The 27,705-nt window shown below is 31.8% G+C and overlaps 1 protein-coding gene across 1 annotated transcript in view; it reads left to right on the forward strand.

Annotated features, from left to right (window-relative positions):
- Positions 1–359: 359 nt before the first annotated feature.
- The window catches only part of Cda5 (Chitin deacetylase-like 5), a 50,739-nt gene continuing 23,393 nt past the window's right edge, over positions 360–27,705 (forward strand). The window contains exon 1 of the mRNA XM_089834437.1: positions 360–1,016. Coding sequence (XP_089690563.1) covers positions 950–1,016 — 67 coding nt within the window. The 5' untranslated portion in view covers positions 360–949. The remainder of the gene's footprint in view (positions 1,017–27,705) is intronic.

Raw genomic sequence — 27,705 nt, forward strand, 5'->3', positions numbered from 1 at the left:
CCAAATATAGGTCTAGCAAAATAGTTAATAAAACATCCGTTAGAAGGCGCTCAAATCAACTACAACCGAAACCAACCCAGTTATCCGATAAGGCGCCAAAGAAACCCATAAAAAATAGGGCGCCAATTTCAAACCGTGAAAACTAATGACAACGCAATGGGTAAAAGCAAGTTACTTTCCCAATCCGAAACTTCTCCTTCTATAAAACAGTATGAAAACAACCAGAATAGTTGTTAATTTCACTGAATCGAGTCAGTATACTCCCAAGCAGAACCGAACCATAGTCCCCCCCCTCCCAATAGTAAATCCAGTAAATGGTTCCATACTTCGTCCCACATTTCGAAGTCATTTCAGAGCGAAGAGTCAGGTTGAAACGTTTATCCGCTAGGGTGGATGCATGGTAGTATTGAAAAATAATAATTCGGCTGGTTCTAGCGGTTCCAGAGACTAGAGAAAACGAACCAGTTTTCAATCTAGCAACCTGTCGCGTCGATTAAGAATTTCAGTTTCTGCAACTTTCAATCGCGAGTGAGCTTGCGTTACAGAGAGCTCCTCCGTAGGTTCCGATCGCGCTCCCCTCTCTTCGTTTTGGGAACCTAACCTTTGAACACCGCCAGCTAGTTAGCTCGTTTGTTCGTTTCCAAAACTCTCGGAGGCACTAACCCTTTATCAACCTTTGGCCCTTAACCCTTTATCGGTCGTACTGTCGCGTAGATTGAATTGAATTGGAGATATCTATTTCTTTTCATTTATACTTCATTTCAAAAGAGTTAACGGATGTACCGCACGTGCAGTTCCGCGATGCCCTCTTGAAGACCATCGAGTGACCATTCTGTCGCCGCGTAGTTCTCTCTTTTTAAATAATTAATTAAATTCGTTTAAATTATTAATTATATTTCGCCGGTTTTTGGTGAAAGAAGAAAATTATAATATTCTTGAAATATTTAACATGGCACAGTTAAGGATACCACCATCGCAAAACGTCTTAGCTGTGACGCTTTTTCTCGTCTTGTCTGGTAAGTTTTTCTCGTCCTATTTAATTCTGTATGCTTTCTTGCTTACCTTAAAAAATATATTTAAGAATACGAAATTTTGTGGTGGTTATGGTGTGTATATATTTTTGGAGTTAAGAAATATTATATGATGTATTCAAAAATATTTTAAATTGAAATGAAGTTAGTTAGTTTTTAATCTATCTGGTTTGAATCTTAGAATTGAATTGGTGGGTTTTGTTTTTAATTAATGTTTATAATTATTTTGATCTGGGTAGTAAATAGTATAGAGTTAATTAAAAAATAGGGTAAAGGTCACACGTGATATATATGGTAATTTTCATTTAATACTGTTCAGTTAGTGTGGAATAGATCGGAACTAACTATAGCTATTTAAAGACCGAGGTACGTTCAACGAAAAGGGTCTTAGTAGGTGAATTGAAAAATGAGCATCTGTAACTAACAATGGAGCACGTTTCTGATGTTCATGTTGAGGGTTTTTGAACACCAAGAAAAATGGGAGACTAAATTGTTCATCTTCAGTTCACCTTATAATACTTTCACTTAGCCAGAACCCTTGAAACGTTGACAAAGAGATAAATCACCGTCCCAGGCATTGGCACTGTTCCAATTATTAGAAACTTCATACGCTCATTTTATAAATTCGCCTGGAACCCAAACCAAGATCAAATTGAATCTCGGCCTTTAAACAAACCCTTAATTTAATATAAATAGACTAGTGGCATTCCGTGTTATTTCTACTTAGAAAATAATACATTGAAAGGTATGGGACTACCATTACTCTTCATTATCATGCCAAAAAATCTCTACATCAGTCTATAACGGTTTTGTAATCAAATTCCTTAATTACAATATTACCCTAATTACCTAAACGAACCAGTATTTCTTACTCTTAGTTAAATTGATGTTAATTTACATTAAAAAGCGATCCAGTTTCAATTTCTAATATACCCTTATATAGTGAAAACGAACGCACCAAAATAAAAAATAATAATAAAATAAAAAATAATTTTTGAATATTTAAATAATATTTAAACTCGTTCGTTAATTTAGTAATAACGTTTTTGAACCCTGAGGCGTCTTTAAGGTTATTTTCAAATATTTTTAAATAATAAAATTCATCATAACTTACGTTTTATACGGCCTTCAATTAGCGAAACGAGGTCCCGTACCGAAAATATTAAATATTTTACAGAAAATTTAGTAAAAACAGAAATTTGCCTGAAAATAAAATTTACAGAAAAGTAAATAAATTTCAAGTGTTTCAACTTTTACTTTTAAAATTCTTTCACTTAAATTTAGGGCAGATAATTTTCTTTCAAATTAGGGAAGCAAAGAATGTATTAAAATGCATTTAATTCTTTGTTTTAATTACGTATTGCTATAATTAACAACTAGGGAAATTGTTAAATGATTTTATAATGAAATACTGCAATTTAAAAGGTTTTTTTTAATAAATAAAGCTAGGGTGTCTTTATTTCTGTCAAAACGTTAAGTTGCCATTTTAAAGTCGACTCGGACCCGTTTCTGGGGAATTTTCAAGTTCTGTTAGGATATTTCAAGGTGATCTTCTACGATTGAATTTTTTTCTTTTTTTTAAATTCCCTTAAAATTTTGAAATACGTCTATAGGAAAGAGTTCAAATTTCCCCAGTATACTGTTAGTACTTGTTATAAAATACCGCTAACTTTATCAAAATCCCCCCACTTCGGATAACACTGATAATTTACTAAAAATTTAAATGGTTAGGTTTATAAATGAAAGTAAATAACAATAAATGAAGCTAATTAATTCCATGGTTATAGAAATAATTTTGGGTGATTTATAGATTGTTAATTAGTGCAATGATTGGTTAAGTAACAAAGCAATTAGTTAGCATCTATTTGAAGAGAAATAACTAATTTAAGTATCTTTAAAGCTCCACTGTAAATTATTAACAATAAAATGCTATGCTCTTAATTGGTAATTAACAAGGGTACTTAATTAATTACCCATAATTTAAACTCTGGTAATAAGTCAAAATATTTATGAGGTTTTAGTAATTTACCTATCCGCCATTTTCCAAGATGGCTGCTCTAATTAAAACTATGGCGCGTTCTTAATTGGGAATTAATTAACAACGGTACTTAGTTAACTACCTGTAATTTAAACTCAGGTTTCAGGAATTTAGACTTACAATCGATAATAATTGTTCTAAGGGTAATTAAATGGTCTGTTAAATTTTTCTATAATATAAATTAAAGTTAAATTAACTGAATCAGGTAAGCGACACGTGATTTGGGAACTTGTTTGTAGGAGCGAGCGAGCGAGGCCCGGCACCCTTTAGGCGTTTAACAATTAGCAGGGCGTCGCACTTTTTCGTATAGATTGAAATAACTCGACCGATCGGGCGACCGTCATAGAAATATATTCTTATTTTTAAATCTTTTTCAATCGAATAGTGGAAGGGTAAAATATTATTCCATATTTTATCTCCATCCGAGTTTATTTATTTCCTCCATGAATGTTTTTAATGGGTTTATAATATATCATTTTTGGAAAAGCGATTTCCATATGATATTTGGAGGTGCGAATTAAATCAAATAAAGCAAAGTTGTCTCAACTTAATGGACTGATTAATAACAATGGGAGGGGTTGTTACATTTTAAATATCCCTGAAGGTACCCTAAAAATTTTTAAAACATCCCTGAAGGTGCCCTGAAATATTTAAAACATCCCCGAAGGTGCCCTGAAATATTTAAAACATCCCCGAAGGTGCCCTGAATAATTTTTAACATCCCCGAAGGTACCCTGAATAATTTTAAACATCTCCGAAGGTACCCTGAATAATTTTAAACATCTCCGAAGGTACCCTAAAAATTTTAAAACATCGCTGAAGGTACCCCGAAACCTTTTAAACATCCCTGAAGGTACCCCGAAACCGTTTAAACATCCCTGAAGGTGTCCAGAAATATTTAAAACATCCCTGAAGGTGCCCTGAAAATTTTTAAACATCCCTGAAGGTGCCCTGAAAATTTTTAAACATCCCTGAAGGTACCCTGAAAATTTTTAAACATCCCTGAAGGTACCCTGAAAATTTTTAAACATCCCTGAAGGTACCCTGAAAATTTTTAAACATCCCTGAAGGTACCCTGAAAATTTTTAAACATCCCTGAAGGTACCCTGAAAATTTTTAAACATCCCTGAAGGTACCCTGAAAATTTTTAAACATCCCTGAAGGTACCCTGAAAATTTTTAAACATCCCTGAAGGTACCCCGAAACCTTTTAAACATCCCTGAAGGTACCCCGAAACCTTTTAAACATCCCTGAAGGTACCCCGAAACCTTTTAAACATCCCTGAAGGTACCCCGAAACCTTTTAAACATCCCTGAAGGTACCCCGAAACCTTTTAAACATCCCTGAAGGTACCCCGAAACCTTTTAAACATCCCTGAAATATTTAAAACATCCCTGAAGGTGTCCTGAAACCTTTTAAACATTCCTGAAGGTACCCTGTAACGATCTTAATAACAACTTACTAATTAACTTATTTAACTCTCAGTTTTTCTTCTCTAAAATCAATATTCATGGCATATTATAAAGACAATTCATTATTTGCCCATAAGGTAGGCGGTATCTTATAATATTTCCTTTACAAAATATTCCAGCATTTTTTTCTCCCTCACTTTTATAGCATTTAAGAAGTAGTTCTTAACGATAATTTTAAGGAAAATTGTACAAATATGTTTCTATAAGTGCGTGTAGTTAAAAAGGTAGCAAAATTTTAATTATTTATGATTGTGGGGTAAATTTGGTATTTTAATATTTGAATTTTCACTGGTATTTTAAAGGTATTATGAAATACCCCGAGGATATAAATTGTTTACAGTCAATTTAGTCTTAATTCTAGAATGTTTATAGTACCTTTAAATTTCACACACCTGGTATTACGAGTAGTAACACTTATTTTCGGGTGAGGGTACTCATATTTTCTCAAGGTATTTTTATAAACCACTGGTAAATCTTAGAGTGGTTTTAACGTTCTTGGGGTCAAGTAGTTTTCAATGAAATATATCAAAAGATGGAAGACTGTACTAGCTTTGCCCTGTCTACTTCCTTAAAATATGTTTGAAATATAAAACTGGCAACACGTAATGTAACGTCTTACAAATATGGAATAAAAATAATATTTTAAAAGATGTTAAAATTTTGCTATAGAGACCCAGTAACCTCTTGTCAAAAACTGTTACGAAATTTGATCATATTCTCGTGTCAGATTTTCTTGAATTAAAAACTAAGGTTTAATATTGTTTATTTATCAACTGCGCTTGAACTTGTACAGCAAACCGTTTGACTGTATAATGACGTCATAAGGATGTCTACTTTTGATTGGTGGAAAAGATACGTAGCTCGATCGCGCTACTATCCCTTTAATCGATTAAACCAACTTAATCAGAATAAAAAATAATTAAAAAACTAATGAATTTAATATATATTTCTCCAATTAAAATCGTATTAGCTCAAAGAAAAATTCCCAAATGTATTAACAAAACAAGAAATATGCTATGTTAATGCTACTATCACTTTAACCGATTAAATCTACTTAATCTCGATAAAAATACTTAAAAACCCATAAAAAACGATAACTTATTTCTCCAATTAAAATCATATTAGGCCAACGAAAAATTAACGAATCGATTCACAAAAAAAAAACTATTAGGTTGAAACAATTACCAATATCACTCGGCGTCCATTTTGCCGGTGAGTTACAGATAACAATACCGTAATAAAAATTAATTGTTACCAATTTAATTTACTATTCTAGATAGATTAATAAGAATCTAATTAAGATTATATATTCCTTTAACTAGCTATAAAAAATAATTTTAATTAAAATGACGTGTCCTAATCTAGTCTAACCTTGTTTAACGAGTATTTCTTATTTTTATCGGTGCCACCTACTGGAAGAAAGTGAAAATAATTTTTAAACCCGTTATTTCTCTTAACCTATTTTTTTTCTTTTTTCTTAAGAATGTTCTTAAACTAAAAGTCACGTAAGATTTATAACGTAGAACACGAGAAAGAGAAACGGGATAAGATAACTAGATATAGCAAAGGGGAATTCAGTTTTTTTTTGTTTTTTTGAATTAAAAAATGTCGTACCGGTACTTTTATCATTCTCGAACTGTCTCAAAAGATCGAACTAGACATCGAAAGAGACACTTTTCAGATTAAAAAAGGTTGATTTTTATTATAAAGGGGTTTTGTTTTTATTGAAAAGTTTGATTTTCGGATTTTTACCGGTCTTGGCAAGAGAAATTTAAAATAGATTTTTGCTCGGATTAAGAGGGGCCTTGAGAAACTTTGTAGGCGATGGTTTGGCGACGATATGGTTGCGGTTGTGGTTGGCTATGAGAGTTCAATAGAGGGTAGTTACATTTGCATTAAATGGTAGTCAGGTGTAGTTTGGATCTCCTTTAAATGGTAATAAGGTGTAGTTTGAAGTCCATCACATGGGTAGATTAAACCGCCACCTTTAAATGGGTAGATTAAACCGCCACCTTTAAATGGGTAGATTAAACCGCCACCTTTAAATGGGTAGATTAAACCGCCACCTTTAAATGGGTAGATTAAACCGCCACCTTTAAATGGGTAGATTAAACCGCCACCTTTAAATGGGTAGATTAAACCGCCACCTTTAAATGGGTAGATTAAACCGCCACCTTTAAATGGGTAGATTAAACCGCCACCTTTAAATGGGTAGATTAAACCGCCACCTTTAAATGGGTAGATTAAACCGCCACCTTTAAATGGGTAGATTAAACCGCCACCTTTAAATGGGTAGATTAAACCGCCACCTTTAAATGGGTAGATTAAACCGCCACCTTTAAATGGGTAGATTAAACCGCCACCTTTAAATGGGTAGATTAAACCCCCACCTTTAAATGGATAGTTTCATCCCCCTTTAAATGGGTAATTTCATTCCCCTTTAAATGGGTAATTTCATTCCCCTTTAAATGGGTAATTTCATTCCCCTTTAAATGTGTAGTTTGAATTAATTAAAATATAAATTGTAGAAAATTCTTACAAACAAACCCATAAATCTTCAAAAATAAAATTTTAATCGATACCAAAATGCTTTCCTTAATAATTTCACCTGGGAACTTGAAAGATTAACCACCATGGGCTACTTTATATGCAGTAAAAAAAATAAGATCCAAATCTAAATTCCAAGTTTTGAAAGAAAAAAAATAACTAAATCGGGTCTGATCGTCGTGGACGCGAATTTCCCCTCCTTGTTCGTTGGTTCGATAAGAAAAATTAACATATTCTCACCACCACCAGCACCACCATTAATCCCATTATTAAATTCGGCCAGCACACTCCAAAAGCAAAAAGCAAAAATAAAAAAGTTATACTTAATTTTCCGTATTTTCGTAAGAAAGAGAAAAATACTTTTAAAAAAGTTTACGGTTTCAGCAACGAGGTTCCTCAACCAGTGGAAACTTTAAACTTCCCGAAAATGAATCAGACCGATAAATATCGAACGCTTTATTCCGTCGATATCAAAAACAAGATGGTCCCGGTCAAATTAAGCCTCACAGGAGGCAATTATCCAAACTTTTTAAGCCTGCAGTTATCTATCGTCTAAACTCTAAAGGGTTGGCTTCAACCTCGTGTGTTCTATTAGTGCGCGATATCTAAATATGTGATTAGTCTTAGGTGTCATCAAACCTTGAACAAAAACCGGCGGTAGTCTCGCGACTCTGCACGCCCTAACAAAAAACACTTCAATTCGCAGTACTTAACCTCCCTAACAATTATTAAACTTATCACATTCCAAATTCCCATAAAACAATTCCTGAACAACAACAACAACTACTACTACTACTTCTTCTTCGTACATTGGGGCTGAAACTAATAGCCACATCATAGACATACATCATTAAAGTGAAGCTAAAAATATATTTATTAAAATAAATAAAACTGAAACCTCCGAGTCTAATTTTAGTTTCACGATTAAACGTGGAAAATTAATATGCAACACCGAATTATCCATGAAAAAAAAAGGTTTCAATATCAGATTTAAGTATAAAACCCTCAGGATAAACAAAGTGTTCCAAATTCTCACTCTCAAAAATTAATTTACACCTTAAATTGGGCTCCAATTTAAAATAAAAATAAAATATATACTATAATAAGTTAATTAACTTAATTTCAAATTGTCCTAGTATATAATTAAAATTAACAAGGTGATTTAGGTTACCAATATGGTACAATTATGATTCTTTTATTTTAAATTGTATTTGCCTTGGTTGTCTTGAGAATAAGGTACACCCTTTAAATTGAAGTTAGTCTTAAGAAATATAATTCTGAGAAATATCTAGAAGCAAATTTTAATTATTATAAACTAATCACGCTGCATTAATTATACGCCCTTCAAATATGCGCGGAATTCAGAAATGATATGTTATTAATTTATTTCCTCTCGAGACCCAATTGTGAAAACGCGCGAAAAAATAATTTTATTATTTGAAAAGTAGGCTTAAGAAAAATAAATGCATCCACAAGCCACGTGACAATTCCTCGAGGCGCGATTAGAAAAGCGCGGGAAATATCAAAGTTTGAAAAGTAGGCTTAACGAAAATAAACTCATTCTCAAACCACGTGATATTAATTCCTCGAGGCCCAATTGTGAAAGCGCGCGAAATATCAAAGTTTGAAAAGTAGGCTTAACGAAAATAAACCCATGCTCAAACCACGTGATATTAATTCCTCTCGAGACACAATTGTAAAAATTATTTAAAAAAAATTGAAAAAGAAAAGGCTTAAAGAACAACAGGCTTTTTCTCTACATAAAATAATGATAAACAAACATTGAAAGCGAAATAACAAGAACAATAAAAAACTTCCTGTTTATAAAACTCCTTTGTTTAAACAAAAAGTGAATTTAACTTTTGTTTTAGAATTCTCTAATAATAAAATGTGAATAGAATTATAATCATAGCCTAATTTTAATTTGAAAAAAAAAAGAAATTATATTTTAATTCTATTTTTGATAAAATACAATTTTCTCACGTACTAAAAATAAATATAACTTCCCAGAAAAAAATTCCTTAAACCGCATTAAACGTTTTTCAAAGTTCTTAAAAATGAATCCCCATGGTGCGAAATTGAACACGTGACGAGATTAACGTGTTCTAGAGGGATTAAATAGCCCAGATCTTTTTCGTTATTTATCAATTGCCAGTTAAATTTAAGGAAAACAGAATAACCATAACACGTATTTGATAGACTTAAATATTAATGGTTTTGAACTGCACGATTTCAACAAAATACTTAAAAAAATATTAATAATGTTGTAAAAAACTTAAGGTCTATGTCAGGAAAAAAGTACGAAATTTAAAACCGTTTAAAAAAATAATCTTCTAATTCTTACGATTTAAGTTTTGATTTTCTTTTTTTTTAAACTCGAAATTAAGAAATATTCTTAATAAAAAAGGATTAAAGGTTGCATCCATTGTTTAAAGGTTTTATAATTAAAGCTCATTTAACCATGGACTTAATTAAAGTCCGAGAAGTTGATTTTTACAAAATTTTAAAACAATGGATTTAAAAATTTGGTATTGAAAAATTAAGGTAAATAAATGCCAGGTCAAAGGTTAAATTAACGAAAATAATAATTATAAAATAAGATTGATCATTAAAACGTTAAACACTAAGAAAGATTCATTATTTATAAACATACCTTACAAAATTAAATCTAACTATATTCCAAAATTAAATTAATTATATAAATTAACATTGAAACGCCACAAAAGCTTTGTCGTTCTAGAAAATATTATTGTTTGTAAATTTATTCTTCAATAGAAATTACTGCTGCAGATTTAATTCAAGTTAAAATTAACCTAAATGACCTTAAATTCAATGATTATTAACAAACCCACCCTCAAAATCAGGCCACTAAAAAGGTTTTCCCAAAAAGGCACCCAAGTTGCAATTAAAAATAAATTAAGCTCAAAATTTGTCATTCATACGAAATATTTCGACTTCACCCAAAAATCAACCGCAAGATCACCTTTATAATTAAATTGAAAGTAAGCATGAAGTACACGTAGAAGTAGATTAAAATTACAACCACCGAAGTTAAAAAATAACTGTGGATATTTGCCATGACAAAAATTGATTGACAATTTTAAAAGTATATTTTTAAGAAGTTACTATTGTTTATAAATTCCCTGACTTCCCTGACCTTCTTGGTTAATTTATGAATTACCTGACTTCCCTGACCTATTTGGCTAATTCATTAATTCCCTGACTTCCCTGACCTTTTTACCTAACTCATAAATTGCCTGACTTCCCTGACCTTTTTACCTAACTCATAAATTGCCTGACTTCCCTGACCTTTTTCCCTAACTCATAAATTCGCTGATTTCCCTGACCTTTTTGGCTAATTCATAAATTCCCTGACTTCCTTGGCTAACTCATAAATTCCCTGACTTCCTTGGCTAACTCATAAATTCCCTGACTTTCGTTAAAATTATGAAAACTCCCTGACCTTTTTAAAAGGCTAATTCATAAATTCCCCGATTTCCCTGACCTTTTTGGCTAACATATAGATTCACTGACATTTGTCAAATTTATTAAAAAAATTCCCTGACTTCCCTGACCTTTTTGCTCTATTTAACACTTCCAAATAATTATCCATCGACCCTGAATCATGAAAACCAAGAACTATTTACCACATTTAACAACAATTAACCAAAATTTCTAAATTAATCAACTTTTGTTGAGGTCTTAATAAACGTGAAAGCACTGGGTGGAACCTATTACAAGGTTTAACTCGACTTTTAAACAAAAATACGCTAGAGGTACCTAGCCAAAAAAGATACCTTGGCAAATTGATTAGTTCATTATTTGTCGCGCAGTTTAATTCAGTGGGTTTAACTATATCATTTTTTCTTTTAACTCGCTCAATCGTTTCAAAGAACAAAACGACCTTAGAACAACTTACACCCAAAAATAAGCGTGAAACATTAGTTAAAAGTCTTGAAACTTCAAAGAAATATATAACAAACTTTAATAGTTTTAATTCATGGTCGGTTAGTAATTGAGTTAACATATTCAAATTATGAAGATGTTTTTTGTTTTCTGTCATTGACAATTTTTAAATTTTAAAGAAATCCTCCCCCATGATTATAAACAAAAATGATTTGAAATTTTTCAAGGATATTTTTAATTGAGATGTACTTATTTATCGTTAAAAAGAAAAACTTGTTACAGTCTTTCAGAGGTACGGGAAAAAGTCACAAAGGGATAATGAAATTGTAAAAATAAATTACTAGGCCTAACAAGTAGTAATTTTAATGATTCCCAACTCATGCGCAAACAACTTAATTCATTAATAATTAACTTAATTAATATCGTTAAAAGAAAATGTTTCAAAGATGATACTGTTCCTTCTAAATTATGTGGGAACAGATAGACTAATCATTTTGCATGACGAATTTTACATCGCGGATAATCACTTTGCACTTGCGCCTCGAAACTCTCTTTGCTACTAACCAATGAAACAACAGTTAGAAAGACGTCAGAATTATGAGACCCACAAAAACCAGAATATTAATTAACATGGGAGATATGGAGGCGCAATTATTCCAATAAGCTGTATGTATTCCTGCTAAAAACTTCTTAGTTCTTAAACTTTTTCAATAGAAAGATATTGAAAAAATCGTCTGCTACAGGAAACGTATGACTAAGTTTAGCACCTACAAATAGTGTGGACATCTCTTCATGAACAAAGTTTAGATAGGAGTAATTAGGTGATATGCTAAAAACTGTTAAAACACCGTGCAACTTCAAATAAACAAAACATCCATTGTCACCTTTAAGTCCCAATTAAAGGAATTCACCCTCACTTTAAAATATCTTTGACTTATGGAAAGAATGAAATAATGGCCACCGCCCCTCATTACTCTACACGACATACGTAGGCATGATTGGAAAGTTTAAGTTTGGAAGTCAAAGGATGAAAAAAAAACCAAAAAAAAAAAAAGAAAAATTCAAAAATACAAAAAGAAAAAAATGTGAGCACCGTTCCGTTAGAGTTTAGGAATCTGGTTCAAGGCTGAAGAACTTTTTCTCAGTTACAAAAAACTTTACGTTTCAATCTAACTTTAATTATAAGCCCATTACGATGTGGTTTAAACTTTAGTCTAAGGTTAGATTGTAACATTAAGGTGGTACCCTGGGTTTTTTTGTACAGACTTAAATAATCTCAAGGATTTCTACTCTCTCTCTCTGGTTTCTATTATACTATCAAATCCCGTTATACTTAACTATCCTACCCCCCTACCAAAAAATTATTTTTTTTATTAAGGCACTATAAAAAATTTGAAATAGATATGAAGAATTGTGGTGTACATCATCTGAGAAACATAAGTTAATAGCTCCATCTAATTTCTTGTAAGTTACCCCATAAGTTTATAAGATATGTTCCATAATAAGTTTGTAAATTCTGGTAACTTAGAAACTGGCGCTTGTAATTTTGAAGTGAGTGAGGTAGGGAGGTCATAGATTCAGGGTAAAGTGACATACGCCTGGTGAGGCGCTGCTGTCAAATTTGGGCTTGGTAATGCAGACTAAATAGGACCTAGATGCAAAATTAACCACCGAGTGTAGGACTACAATTTTCGAACTAGCTCGAGCTGTAAGTCTCTCAGTAGCATTACTTGTATAGGTCCAGCCTACAACCAATCAATTGTTTTGACAGAGGGGCAACTTGACCTTTGACATCTATACTATATAGTCGCCCATTGTTAGTGAGGAACTTTCTATGCTGGGTTCTAAGTCGCCTAGAACTCCCAAATATTTCTTAAGTGAACCAAGAAGCACGCATTTCATTAGACCTTTACGAGAAAAACAATTAGCAACACACCCTAAAATAAAAAGATGAGATCAAGACCCTAAACTAACTAACTAAAGTCGAAAATTGTTCTATATTATATCTTCAAGGCATTTTGTAAATATTCTATAGAAATTCAATGTTATTTAAATATTCCCTCAAGCTTTTTTTTCTTCTTATTTTTATTTTATATAAAACTTTTTTTGTCCTCTTGCTATGGGGGAAAGAAAAAAGGATGATTTTTCTTAATTCTGGGACAATTCAATACCTAAGGAGGTACAATTATAATTAATTTTTTTAAATTAACGAAGTTAGGTTCCTCTTAGGTACGTACATAACGTAGAATTAACTATTAAATTAAAAGCCTTCAGGTAAAAGATATGGATGGTTTAAATAATCAATGAATGACAAGGTACCCTTTAATGATGGCTTGGTTAAATTAAAAATCAAAAAAATCTCTGGTTCATTTTAGAGTTTTGCACAGTAATGTAGCTTTGGGCTACAGTTTTTCTACGTTCCTACATACTATTTTTTTTTGTTAATTATACAGGGATGGTTTTATGTTATAACCATGATCTTTGATCTATTTTTTTAGACTTCAAATCCTAATGACAATTTATGTTACGTTTAATCCAAGGTTGCATATAGAATGTTTCTAATAAGTATGTCATAAATTAGGGGGATGTTCTTTGAGCAATTTTGAGTCTTAAATGTTCTATGAAATTTTGCCGTCCGGGCCACAAGCCTGGGAATAGTCATGTTACATAACTAAAGTATTAAGAGGATACAGAGTATCATCCTTCTTCTATTATCCCCTTCTGATAGAACTCAACGTTCCAAATATAAGTGAGACTCCAACTATATTGTTACGGGGTTAGGTACTCTGGAGCCGTCGGCCGGTCTCATCATATTTTAAAATTCTCCACGAGATCCCATCAGATCCTAATTTTATTATTATCATGCAAGAACTCTCGAATTCTTCCCCAAAAAATCGATGCCAACCAACCAACACTTTTTAAGAAAAGTATGCCGAGAGAACAATAGATTCTTCATACCGGTATAGACCACAAAAATTTTAAGTTACTTCAAAATAAAACGTAACGTACCGGTGACCCCAAACAATACCGATCTCCTATAGTCCGCCAAATTCGATGATTTTTCTTCACAATTTTCTAGAATTTCTAGACTTAATTCTAGTTAGGCTTAGCAGGGAGAGAGCGGCATAGCGAACGGACAATACAATACCGTAAATTTGACCGCGTTTCTAGCGTTTATTCGCTCGCTAGAGTTGAGAATTAACTTTTGGATTTTTTATTTTTTTATTAAAAAATATATTTTTTAAATTTTTTTCTCATGGCATACACTGTTGCTATACGCAATTTTCTTCATTATCCAATCAATTTAATAATAAATAAAAATTCAGGTTACACCTCTCTCTCCTCGAGTCACGTGTTAGTGGGCCAATAATTGCCTTATAATCATACCCGGTTATTATAACACAATTCACAAATATCGAATGAATTTTAGATTTGATGAAAATATTGGGAACTTTTTAATTTATTTTTCGTCTCTCTGCTCTGTCCTATTTTCAATTTGATTGGGATTGAAGATGATATCAAAAAGTGATAGCATTTAATTATAAGGATGGCCAATAGATTAAAATTAATGCAGAATGATATGTTCGGATCTAATGACTTTGTTGTCCACAAGTACCCGATGTTACAGTCTTATTAAAACCAAGGTGGTCAAACACCAACTTCTACAATCGGCTTTTTGGGTCCTAGATACAATTAAGCTCCAATTGGTAAGCCTTGGTCAAACAGAAACCCAAAATCCCATAGAACCATGGCGTGTAATGCCTCTGGTAAGGTTAGGAGTGCGACTATCCCTTTTAAACAATACTTAAAAACAATTTATTCTCACTCACTAACACTTGAAGATATTACTCAATTTGCAATTATCAAAATTAAAAAAAAAATAATTCTTACTGGAGTCATTATTTCGTTGAAACCAGATCATTTCGTAATCCGCAATTATTTCAATTAGTAATTTTAATTAAGGATGACTTTAAGTTACCCGCCCAAGAAAACAAAATTAGTAATTACAAAATTAAATATATGGTATCAGCACCTCCATTGAAAAGTAACGAAAGATTTCTATTAACTAAGGCCGTAAGAAAGAGAGTGAGAAAAATTATCTCACTTTTAATATCGTGACCGGTACAATTTATCCCTGGAGCTATTAAGATTTACCGGTTTATTTTTTAACATTTGGCGCAATTTAAGGGCGGGATACCAAAAGGTCAAATTGCCAAAGGGTTACCCTTGGGCCTTTTTTGTCATTAGCTAATTATTTTATCTGTTTTGATGTCATTTATCATGAATTTATTTTAATTTTAGAGTGAATATTAAATTATCTACCAGCATTAATTAATTTAATTTATATATTTTCAAGAAAGTTGTTAATTTGTTTAGATGTTGGTTCTTTATGATCTACACAATCACAATTTTAGTGTCTACTTAGGTAATTACTCTTCACGGTTATCCTGTCCCTTGAATACCCGGTAGCTAAGCTTTAAAATCTTGAAATTCCTGATCACATAACATGATGTCTAACAAGCTCCATTAAAAGTTGTGCGAAATTTCAAAATTAAAAACAAGACTTTTTACCAATTCTGTTGTAAGGCACAATCTTTTCTACTAGTTCGCGGATAATTCAGGTTACAAACGTTAATTTTTTCGCGAGTTACGAAATGGTATGTCACCTTCCGATCCCATTGTGTCTGAATGAGTGTGGCAACCATCTTTATTATTGTGTTTTGAAAAAAAAAAGAAAAAAATATTTCGGTGATGGGCCAATAATTGTTAAAGACATCTCAACTTTAATTCCAAGGTAACGAACGAAGAGAAAATTAAGCATTTTTCTATCGCACGCATTCAACGCATTTTTCGTTTTCAAACGAGTTTTGTAGATTGTCGATTATAAGGGAAAAGGAATTTCTTTTTTGGCTTTCTTTCGAGCAAGGAGATTGTGACAGTCTCCCTCTCTCTCTCTTGGTTAAAATGTAGGCCAACTTGTCCATTTGACATTCCTTAATATGACGCAAAATATACTGGGAAATATAATGGGTAAACAAACATAAACAAGATAATTGAGAATATAATGCCAGGATCAAGCTCAGATCCCAATCAATAGACCGTTTCGATGGAACTAAATTGGGAAAAACACTATTTGGGTAAGACCATAAGTTCATAAGATATGTTCCTTCCATAAGTTTGTAAATTCTGGTAACTTAGAAACTGGAGCTTGTAATTTTGAAGTGAGTGAGGTAGGTCATAGATTCGAGGTAAAGCGAAGACGCATGGTGAGGCGCTGTCAAATTTGGGCTTAGTAATGCAGGCTAAATAGGACCTAGATGGAACTTGGTCCTGCATGCAAAATTAACCACCACCGAGTGTAGTTAGGACTTCAATTCTCGCTTCCGTCGTTCTCCCTCGAACTAGTTATCTCGAGCTGTAAGTCTCTCAATAGCATTACGAAGTATAGGTAATGTCGTCATACTTATGGAACGTATCTTACAAACTTATGGTAAAACCATGCCTTTCATCTATTTCACTTTAAGCGCATGCTCTGTAGGCTTTTGGCATTGTCGATCTCGCAGTCTCTACTGCGAAAGTTCAAGGTATTAATGACCCTTCAGCACATCATCAGATGACCAGACCTAACCAAAGCTAACTGCAATTCTACTCCTCAACGAATTGAATCATTTCCCTTGACTAGAAGACGGTAAACCTAACCTAACTAGCCACGAATATTACGGAAGGTCTTATATTCTCCTTTTAAAGCTAGAAAGGAAAGGTTCACTAAGACATAATTTATTTGTATTCCACCCTAGATATTTATCTTCAAAAAGAGTGGTGCGGTAATCATAAATTAACCGATTCAAACGGAATACAAACGAAATGGTTTTAAAAATCGAAAGGTGTAATTTAGGGGCGTCCCACGATCTCTTTGCATCGCATTCATTTCCTTATTGCATTGCCAAAAAAATAAAACTGGACTGTATGTCTATGTCTTTCATTCTTCATCTTCGTAAACAAAGTTTCAAGTTGAATATTGACCAGTGTTAAAGGCATTGGATAAGCTACAATAAAGTAGAGCTAGCCTTTAGACTATAGTCAAATCCTACTAAAAAATAAATAAGAGCGTGAAAGTTAAGTTGCACGAGAAAGTAAATAAAATATTCAGGTGCAACTTTGTCTTTAGTTTTTGACTCCCGGAAAGAAAAACAAAAGGGTCACTTTGTTCTGCCTAAATTATTATTTCAAACAGATATTTCCTAAGAAGGCGGAAGTTGAAAAGACCATCCCTAGATAAGAACTATATTTCTTTTTGCGTTGTTTTTCATCCGAAATAATTGAACAATTTTTTGAACCCTATAAGCATGTTTCATTGATTTTTGAAATTAGTTCCTTTCAGATATCCTGAAGATTGCGAGGGTTAGATTCTGTTATTATAGGTTAGGTTTATTTCTAAAACATAATATTAAAGATAAATTAAATATTGGTTCTAAAGGTTTATTTGGTATTATAAAATAATCTTTAGTAAGTATAGCGTAGGAGAGAGACGGGGTTTGAATTTTAAAGATTGAATTAAATTTTCAAAAGTGATTCTTTAGCAGCAGCGTGATTTAAGGGTGTGATCTATTTGAATAAGGTAATTTTGTTCTTACAATAAAAATAATAATACAATGGATTGAAGAGAAGCTTAAGAATTTTTATTTCACTTCTTCCAAGTCATATTTATTTATTTTACGCCCTTATTTGGTTCCTTTTAAGTATTCTTAAAGTTAAAATAAACCGATTGCTTTGAATTTTAACAACTTCACAGGTAAATGCACCAAAATAATTTAAATTTTTATATTGATTTTTACGTTTTAAAAAAAAACTCCAAAATCTCAAAATTTATGAAGGGGAAAATCATTAGTAAAATCTTTAATTTAAATGTATGTAAAATGAAGATCTTTGGTGTAAATGCACCTGAAATAATAGCTAAATCTTTCGTATAAATGCACCTGAAATAATCGCAAAATCTTTCGTATAAATGCACCTGAAATAATCGCAAAATCTTTCGTATAAATGCACCTGAAATAATCGCAAAATCTTTCGTATAAATGCACCTGAAATAATTGCAAAATCTTTCGTATAAATACACCTGAAATAATAGCAAAATCTTTCGTATAAATGCACGTGAAATAATCGCAAAATCTTTCGTATAAATGCACGTGCAGTTAATCTCAAAATCTATGATATAAATGCACGTGCAGTTAATCGCAAAACTCTGCTCTAAATACAGGTGAAACAATCTTTAATATAAAACCACACGATGACACACAAAAAAAGTCACATGATAAAAATTTCCCTGAGAAAAAAAAGCACATCACCCTAATAATGATCGTAATAATCATCATACCTTTGGGATATCGAATCGTATATACTGAATTCATTCGAAAAGAGTTAAGCGTGGGTAGAAAAGAAAAATCCATAAAAACGAAACATAAATTAATATTAATTACACTTAATAACCGAGTGAAATATTAAATATCCTTGGGCATCTTCGAAAAAAAAAAGAAGAAAATATTCGAAAGAAAATCACATTTAAAGATGATCCTTTTTTTCATTTGATATAATTATTTCTCAAGGGTATAAGGTGTTATTAAATACATATGTAACTATAGAAGAAATGGCACCTCTATACCTTTGAATGTATTATTTTCTACGGAGATTTAACGCGCAATGCTGAGTCTATAATCGCTATATAACTAGAAGGGCTTTCTCAGAAAAGTTTTCTTTTTAAAATATTCTTTCACAACCGTTTAAGGAAAGAATTAATGAAAAAAGAAAGGCCTGTAACATTATTCTGTCAAATATGAGATGTTGGGTAGCTTCTTTTGATCTACTTTGAAATGAAATCGAGTAAAGTCTTCTACTTCTCAGGGCCTAGTTAAGGTATTTTTTCCCTAAAATTAAATACATTTCATTTTTAAGCTGAAGGGTAAACCGTGACAAGTCTTCCAAAATTTTCCCAGATTTCTTTTGTTACAAAGTTTAATAAAATTCATGTTCACACCACATCATTTAAGCCTTAAGAAAGACACGTTTTAAAAACAATTTAAACCAGCTGCCTTAAAAAATACGGACGATTTAATCCTCAAATATGAAAGAGGTTTGCGTTTGCTATTCTTTCCAAATGTTGCATAGATTGTTATTGGTAAGCCAATTGCAGAAAATAAGAAAGGCTAGCCGAGCAGCAGTTCAATTCTTTGTGACAAGTTAGTATTTGAGTAGCTTGGGTATCTCACAGAGAGTTTGACAAACACTGAACTAATTCTGTCAAAGCTGAGAGAGGGGGAAGAAATTTTCCCTATCCCCTTTAGTCAAATCTGTTTTAAACTTATGCAAATTATTCTAATTTTGTTCAAAATAACAAAATCATGTGTTTAGCTATTCTGAAAGACGCGGAAACCGCAACAATCTAATATTTCACAAGCCCCGCCCCCAAAGGTCATTCACATAACATAAACCATGACAAACATTACACCTTATATACAACAATTATTAAGATATATTTCTTGAGAAGCTCTGAACTTTTCTCATCCGATTTGAAACTTGTGCGGGGAATATTTTAGCTCCGGGAAGTAGAAATGGTAACGACAAAAACCCAAAAAGAAAGAAAAAAAAAATCGATTTAATTTCAAAAAGAGAAACCAAGAAAGATGATGACACTAAAGATACGACCTATTTAAACTTTGCATAACACGTGTTCGAAGAATTACGTTTCTTTTCCTACAAGGGGCTAACCACACTCAATATTATCAATTGATATTAATATTGTAACGAGGGGATATTCACCTACAGTAACATAACCATCAATATCTTGTCATAAAAAACTAGAGGGTCAAACACCAGACTCCATTTTATTCCACTTTTTAATAAAGTGTCTATTTAAAAAAGAATTAATAAAATTAAATAAAAGGCTACTTAACAAAAAAAACAACAACAGTGTGGTTAACCCCTCGAATAAATATATATCCGATGACTTTTTTTCTTTTTAAAAAAAGATGATATAGTCGATGATACGACATTATTTTGGGAGTGGTTCACAATTTTTTTTTATTATTTTTTTTTTCAAACTAAAAGAGAAAAAATTAAAAATATATATTCGAGCGACCATCCGTATACTTGTATATTTAACAATACAAAAAAACTTGAATGGCCGTTTTGTTTTTCCAGTTTTTTTTTTTAATTTTTTTAATTTTTTGGTAAGTTTAAAAATAGAGGCGAAAGTGTATAATAACAACAGAATATGGAGACACAAAGAGATACCTAGACACACTGCGTTCCGCCTTGGACATTAGGACAGCCTGTTGGGATATTTTTTGGGGTTTTTTTTAATATAATTTGGGTTAGTGACCGAAACGAAACGAAGACTTGCCCAGTTTTTTTTTTCAAATTTAGTTTAGTGTGTTTATGAAATAACAATATTTTTTAAAATGTTTATTCATACGCAAAGTAAATTGTTTGTTTACTTTGTAAATTTTAAATGTTTTAAAAACTAGATATTTAAATGTCTAGTTTTAAAACATTAATGCGATTTTTTATTTTATTTATTTATTTTTTTAAGAAACCAATTCAGGTTTTATACAAATTTAAATTTCGAATTAACTTTATTATAAATTTCTCTTTTTTTAAATAATTTTTTTAGTATGGAAGATAATTTGTTTTATCTGAAAACCGCAGTTCTGCCGACGGGAAAATTGTTATACAAAATTTCAAACCCATGAGTCTTCAGATTCACCAGTATTTATTAATTATTGTTGTTAAAATGAGTATTTAAACAACAAAACCATTTAATTAACAATAATGGGAAAAGGTTTGATTGAAATCCCTCGTAAATTCAAATCCCCAGGACGTTTAGTTAGGTCTGCGATTTACCATACCAATTTCTTCCGTCATCAGTACGGCGAATTTCATTCCAAACCAAATACCTCGTAAACATGTAAATCCATTTATTTCAACGCAATTCAATTGAAAATATTTGAAGAAAACAAACAAATAGCTTCTCAACCTATTTCCCTGACAATCTCCAAAATAATAAATGGTTTAAACATTGAAGTAAAATATGATAATTTATTCAAATAGAACTAACTTTCTTCTAAGAAAATTTCAACTTTGAAATACAATATATTTATAAATATAAATACAAAAGTAACTGTTAATATGAGACGTGCGTAAAGGGGTAGCCCACTATACCGCAAAAATACATAATATTCCTATTACTAAAATGCAATGAAACCCATAAAGTGTTAGACCCCACCCTTAAAACACGTGATTTTGCACGTTCCCGGTTTCTTTTATACTATTTTTTAATCTAGTTAATTTTTGGTGGTGCAATGCAATAGAGGCGTATAAAATGAGTGCCGGAACCGCCATGGCTCTACACACATGCATAGCAGCCGGAGAAATTGGAAATCATCAGAGCGTACTTAAAATAAAGGCTATACTAAAAACTAAGTCCACGCAACACTTAACACAAACATTCGGTCCGCACTCAAAGCGAGCCAATTCAATCGGATTCACTTCATTATTGTTATTATTAAAAAGGGCGATGTCGAAATTTGTACCACCACTATGGCGCCTTCTTTTTAATTCAATAACCATTATTAATATTACCAGAAGGGGTGATCCATAAAGGATGATAGGACCGAAGTACAATGGGTTCTATGAAAGATTTTGAGTTAACAATGTAATTTTTATGACATTTCAAGTACACATTTCGAGTGTTTTGTGGATGATCCCTTAAAATTAAGTAAGAAACCGAACAGACAATTCTAATTTAATTAAGGGGTCATCCACAAAGGGTGTGCCTTAGGGAAAAAATGTCATAGAACATTTTTGACTCAAAATCAACCATCGCTCGTGTATTATATTTCTCCTAACCTAACTAAAGTGAATGTGAAATATAAAACCGATGAAAAACAATTAAAAGAGATATTCGAAACAAATGCCAGCTGGAAACCGTGTGTCCGTGCGGTGGACTTGGCCCACCCGGAAAATGTAATTAAAAACCAAAAATAGAAGCACGTTTTTAACAATTTCCTTAACGGTAAATTTTTGCCGCGCTTTTAAACGTCCTTCACCTTAGACCAAAAACCAAAAAAAAATAAAAACCACAATTTTGGCGCCAATGTAGTCCATTTCCCGCGTAAATTTAAAGTAAGTTACCGCCGTTTTAAGGAAATTAACATTTACAGTTACTGTATTTGCAGTATTAAAATAACACCTAAGGATAAAGTATGGCGGATTTATTCGCAATATAAACGACGTATAGATAAAGTAGTTCATTCATTTTGGTTTTTTTTTTTACCCAATATGAAATTGACTTCGGCCTAGATAACGTTAAAATTGACCCCCTATTAGTAAACAGTACATACATTACGTAATAAACTGGAAAATAGTAAATAATTAGAAGTAAATCACGTGTAAGTCTGTAACATTTTCACGTGTGCGAAACAATTACACGTGTATGTAACATTTTAAAAGGCGTAAAAATCTGTAACATTTTCACACGAGTAAAACCGTAACATTTTCACTCGTGAAATTAAAAATTTATAGGATTACAAAAAGTGTAAGTCTGTAACATTTTCACACAAAAATTTGTTTTCCAACTCGTGACATAGTCTGGGGTCCGGCGGCCCCCTAAACTTTCCTATTTATTATCCCAAGGTTTTTGATAAATAATTTCTAATTAAAATTAAATCACGTGAATAATTAAGGAAAAATATTTACATCAATTAAGAGGTTTCTATGAAAAACCAGTGGAACTTCAAAAACACCCTGGGGGTTTCAGCCACGACCCAACAAGAGAGAGAGAAAACTAAAATATCTTAGAAACTTTTGCTCGAGTTTTACGGGGCAACTTTCGCTTAGATAATTTAGATATAAAACTTTTTTTTAGAAAATCGAAACAAAAAAATCAAAAAAAAAAAAAAAAAATCGGGTGTGCCTTGATTAATCTAGTGAATAGCGGGCGCTTTAAACAAGAAAAATTATCCCGTTATAGTTTTCCTTTCGTTAAAAGAATTACTAAAGAGATTGTGAAATAAAATAATTAATAATTATATATATTTTCGATATCTATTGATAGTACGAGGGGCTAACTACTCTCAGATTCCCTGGAATTATTTTACGCCGAGTGTCTAGCCCCTCGGTATAGTATGGAAGAAGCATTTCGTTCAAGAGAGGATGATATGTTGAGATTGCTAAAATAAAATTACATTCAAATCATTAACAAAACTTTTAAATAGAGAAAATATTCCAGTTAATTTTATATAAATTTGTGCAAGTATAAAAAATTAATGTTCTAAGCCTTTGATAACCAAATCACGCTAAGCCTTTGATAACCAAATGGGGCATTTTTTCAACAGGGAACTGTAGCCAATCATCGACTGCAAAGTAAAATAAAAGCGCCATCTGTCAGCGAATAAAAATAATCCTTCCATTTCATTCTCCCTTTCATCTTGACCCGTACCACGTGGTTAAAAAGGGGGTCAAGATTTTGAGTTAAAGCTCGTGATTTTTAAGAAATAAAGACCGCGTGCGTTTAGTTTAAAGTCCATTTGGTCTTTAGGAAACTTTGAAAAGAATTTAGAAACCATCTTCTTTGAACAATGAATACTTTAAATCGCAGATAATAATCTTAAAAGAAGAACTGGGTTGAATTGTTTTTTAAGAAACAATTTTTAAATTGTTGCCGCAACGATTTCAGTTTTCAAGAGAGGTCAACTTCATTAGGTTAATAGTTTGACCAAAACAAACATGTGGTGTATTTGCTAAGGCCAAAGTCCAAGCATGATCTTAATCTTAACTTAATCTCAGTTTTAAATTGCAATTAAATTTAAAAGATACCAATCATCTTAAAAATGTTTACGACCCTCAAAACGTATATTTAATCACACGTGGTCCATGGTTAGTTAGTTAATTAATTAATTAATTAGGTATTGTGGAAACTTGTTAGTTGTTAAAAATTAAAAAATTAAATTTAAAACGTGGTTAGACCTTGTTAAAAATACATTCCAGCTGTTAATTTTTCCAAACCACGAATCGAAACCGAATTAAGTTTAAGGTTAACTTACACTCTGCAAGTTATCCCACTGAATTTTAACTCGAGTAACCTTTAACGGAAATGGTAAAAACTAATCTTGATTAAGATTAAGTGTTTGGAATGAAATAAAATGGGGTTTACTTTAGTTGAGAGCGTGGGGTTATCACTTCGCGCCAACGTCTGCGTTTAAAAGTAAAAAGTAAATCCTTGAAACTGAAATTCTTTCAAAAAATGTGGTCGAAATTTTAAAAATCAATCGCAATTTTTTATTTATTTTTTTAAGATTAAAAGGTCGAAATTGATCGAAAAAGGATTCGATGAACGGTTTTCAATTCGAATAGAAATATTTTAGTTGATTAAATCTGAACCTTTATTTAATTGAAATGTGTTATTCTTATTGAAGGCTTTTAAAACGGCTCGTAAAAAGGTTTAGAGTTGCTATAGCAGAAAAATGTTGAATGCGTCCCCAGTGTTAACTTTAGGGTGGTCTTACTTCATTTGAATTTTGGTACAAGGGACATCCCCTAAACAAGTTATGAACATTGAAGTGTTTTATGGATGACCCCTTAAATTTAAGTAAGAAATTGAAAGAGAGCGCTATTTGATTAAGGGGCCAGTAATTGACTATACAGAGAAGTAGTTATCCAAAATGGCGGACTATGACGTCATAGGCCGACATTTTGAAGGTATGACAACGTCACATGACGTCATAGGCCGACATTTTTAAGGTGTGACAACGTCACATAACGTCATAGTCCGACATATTGGATGTGTGATGTCATAGTCAGCCATTTTGAATGTGTGATGAAGTCATAGACCACCACCTTGGATGACTGCTTACCTGTACAGTCATAACTGAATGGGGTTATACTTAAACATACTAATCATATATTGTTTAGGGGGTGTCCCTTGTGGCGAAATGTAATTGAAATTAGTAATTTTCCACTCAAATTTGATTGAACATATAGCCCAATGTATATTTCGCTTGAGCCACCATTTTTTTAAACACTCTGAAGGGGATATACGAGGAGATAAGATCAAAATTGAACTGAAGTTGGTTACATAAGTATGAACATTACATTACCACTTTTAAAAATACTGGAAGAAGTGCCATTTTAATTACACACTCCTGAACCGAAATTATTTCTTTTTTCTTAGTAATATTTTTTATTTCTGAAGTCGCGGTTCTCTTCAAGGGTTCAATTAAAAATATATACCAAAACGTAGTACCTATTTAACTGTACCCATATATCACTTAATACAATTTTGCTCTGAAATAAATTTAATTTTTCCAAGGACCCTATTGAAAAATCTAAAAATATATAAGTAACGGTTACGAGTAATTAATTTCAATTTAAATAAGCTACTATCGAACATTCCCATCTCGAATATCTTAATTTTAACGTAAACGAGACGAGGTTCGACACTCTTAACCCATAATTAAAATTATAATAACGGTTTTAGAACTTATAATAAGGTACCTCGTGGTCTAACGGAAAATATATAAGTAATTACCTCGAGGGGGAACGCACTTTAATTCCCTGTACACCTATTTCAAAGATTTCCTATACAACACGTACAACCTATTACTCGGAGTGAATAGCCCCTCGATATAATTATATCACGTTTTTCGCAGCACTATAAATTACAGTCTTATTTGGGTATCGTTAAGTAATTTAAATATCACCATACGACTTGAAAATTATAATTTATAACCAACAGACTTGAAGTATGATTAAAAAAAGGGTTAGTATCGACTACCATATATGGTTTTGATTGTTTTAAATACTAAGAAGCTAATAATTAAATTGTTAAATAAACTACCAATCTTGAGCAACATGTGTGAAGTTGTAACAGTGTCATTTTCAATTCAAGTTATCGATACCCAAGGTTTTTCAAAAACAAATAATTTTTTTAAAACATGACATGTTTATTTAACATCTGGAAATAAAATTATTTTGAAGCCAAATACCTTTAGGCATGATTAAGTACTCTGAGTCACAGTGCAATGGCCCTTCGATAAATCTAGGTTTCTAATTAGTGCCTTATTTAAGTATCATTAAGTTAATTAAATATCACTATTACACGTTTTGATCACGTTTACTTAAGTTGTCATCGGCAACAAACACGTTTAATATTACATTAACTAACAGGTTTAAATTTTGAAACGCTTTCAACTTGAAACAAGTCGCTCCTAACAAGATTGAATTATTTAATAATATATACCATAAGTTTATGCGATATGTTCCTTCCATAAGTTTGTAAATTCTGGAGCTTGTAATTTTGAAGTGAGTGAGGTAGGTCATATAGATTCAGGGTAAAGCGAGGGAGGCCTGGTGAGGTTCTGCTGTCAAATTGGCCATATGTCTAATCAGCGCCACTTGCGGATGGTCTGAAAACTACTCCCATAGAGTCTAGGTATATTTAAGCGGGTTTGCAGAATTTCCGTCAGATGGCGCGGCGTTCGAGCCACCTGGCGGAAATTCTGCAAACCCGCTTAAATATACCTAGACTCTATGGGAGTAGTTTTCAGACCATCCGCTAGTGGCGCTGATTAGACATATGGCCAATTAGGGCTTAGTAATGCAGACTAAATAGGACCTAGATGGAACTTGGCCCTGCATGCAAAATTAATTAACCACCGAGTGTAGGACTTCAATTGACTCGCTTCCGTCGTTCCCCTTCTCGAACTAGTTATCTCGAGCTGTAAGTCTCTCAGTAGCATTACGAACTTGTATAGCTAGTGTCATACTTATGGAATGAAACATATCATTTATAAACTTATGGTAAAACCTATACCTCTATATAATTCCGGTTTTGTTTTACTATTTCTTAATTTTCAAAATAATAATAATAATAAGTATAAAATATAATATAATATTACCGAAATTTCGGTTTTACCGAAAGTCGGGTGTGGTTTTTTGTTTATTATTTTTTTCATTTATCATTTAATTTAAGCGGGTAAATTTCTTTCGAACTATATTCGTTAAAAACCTGAATTAAAAAAAAGGGGTCTTAAAAGAAATATATTTTTAACATTCGGTTATAAATTTTAACCGCTAAAAGAATTTTTTTTTCTTTTTAAAATAAGATTTAATTTTAAATAAAAAAAAATTTAAGAAAATCGCGGAAGGAAAAAAAAACATTGATTTCAATCACTTTTAATATTATTTAAAAATAAAGTAAAAATAAGGTACGGCGTTTTAATGGGAAGAAATTATTTAATCAAACTTTAATTGCTAATCGGTTAATAAACTAGCAAATCAATTAACTAATTAACTTTAATATTAATTGCTTATATGAAAACTTTGAAATGATTTAATTCGAGTCTGTGATTGCATCAACTTAACAACAAAATTTGAAATTGGGAAATTTATAACAAACTAAAAACGTTTCTTTTAAAACACAACTAAAATTCCACGAATTTGCAAAAAAAAAAAAAAATAATCAGTAAATTTCATATTTACTGACAGCTTTGTAATTAGACTGTCAAAAAACTATACCCTGCCGAAGGGTTATTAGTAAATATAATTACATATTGATTAATTACCAACAAACGTAACGTGAAAATGGAAAGTATTTTCCTTTTAGTATCACGAGGTGCTATTAAAGGGAGGGTGAAAAGAAAAATCTAGTTATGTTATC

This window comes from Phalangium opilio, unplaced genomic scaffold (genome assembly GCF_054372755.1).
Source record: "Phalangium opilio isolate 3A_F unplaced genomic scaffold, DU_Popi_V2 ptg000002l_1, whole genome shotgun sequence".
NCBI lineage: Eukaryota > Metazoa > Arthropoda > Arachnida > Opiliones > Phalangiidae > Phalangium > Phalangium opilio.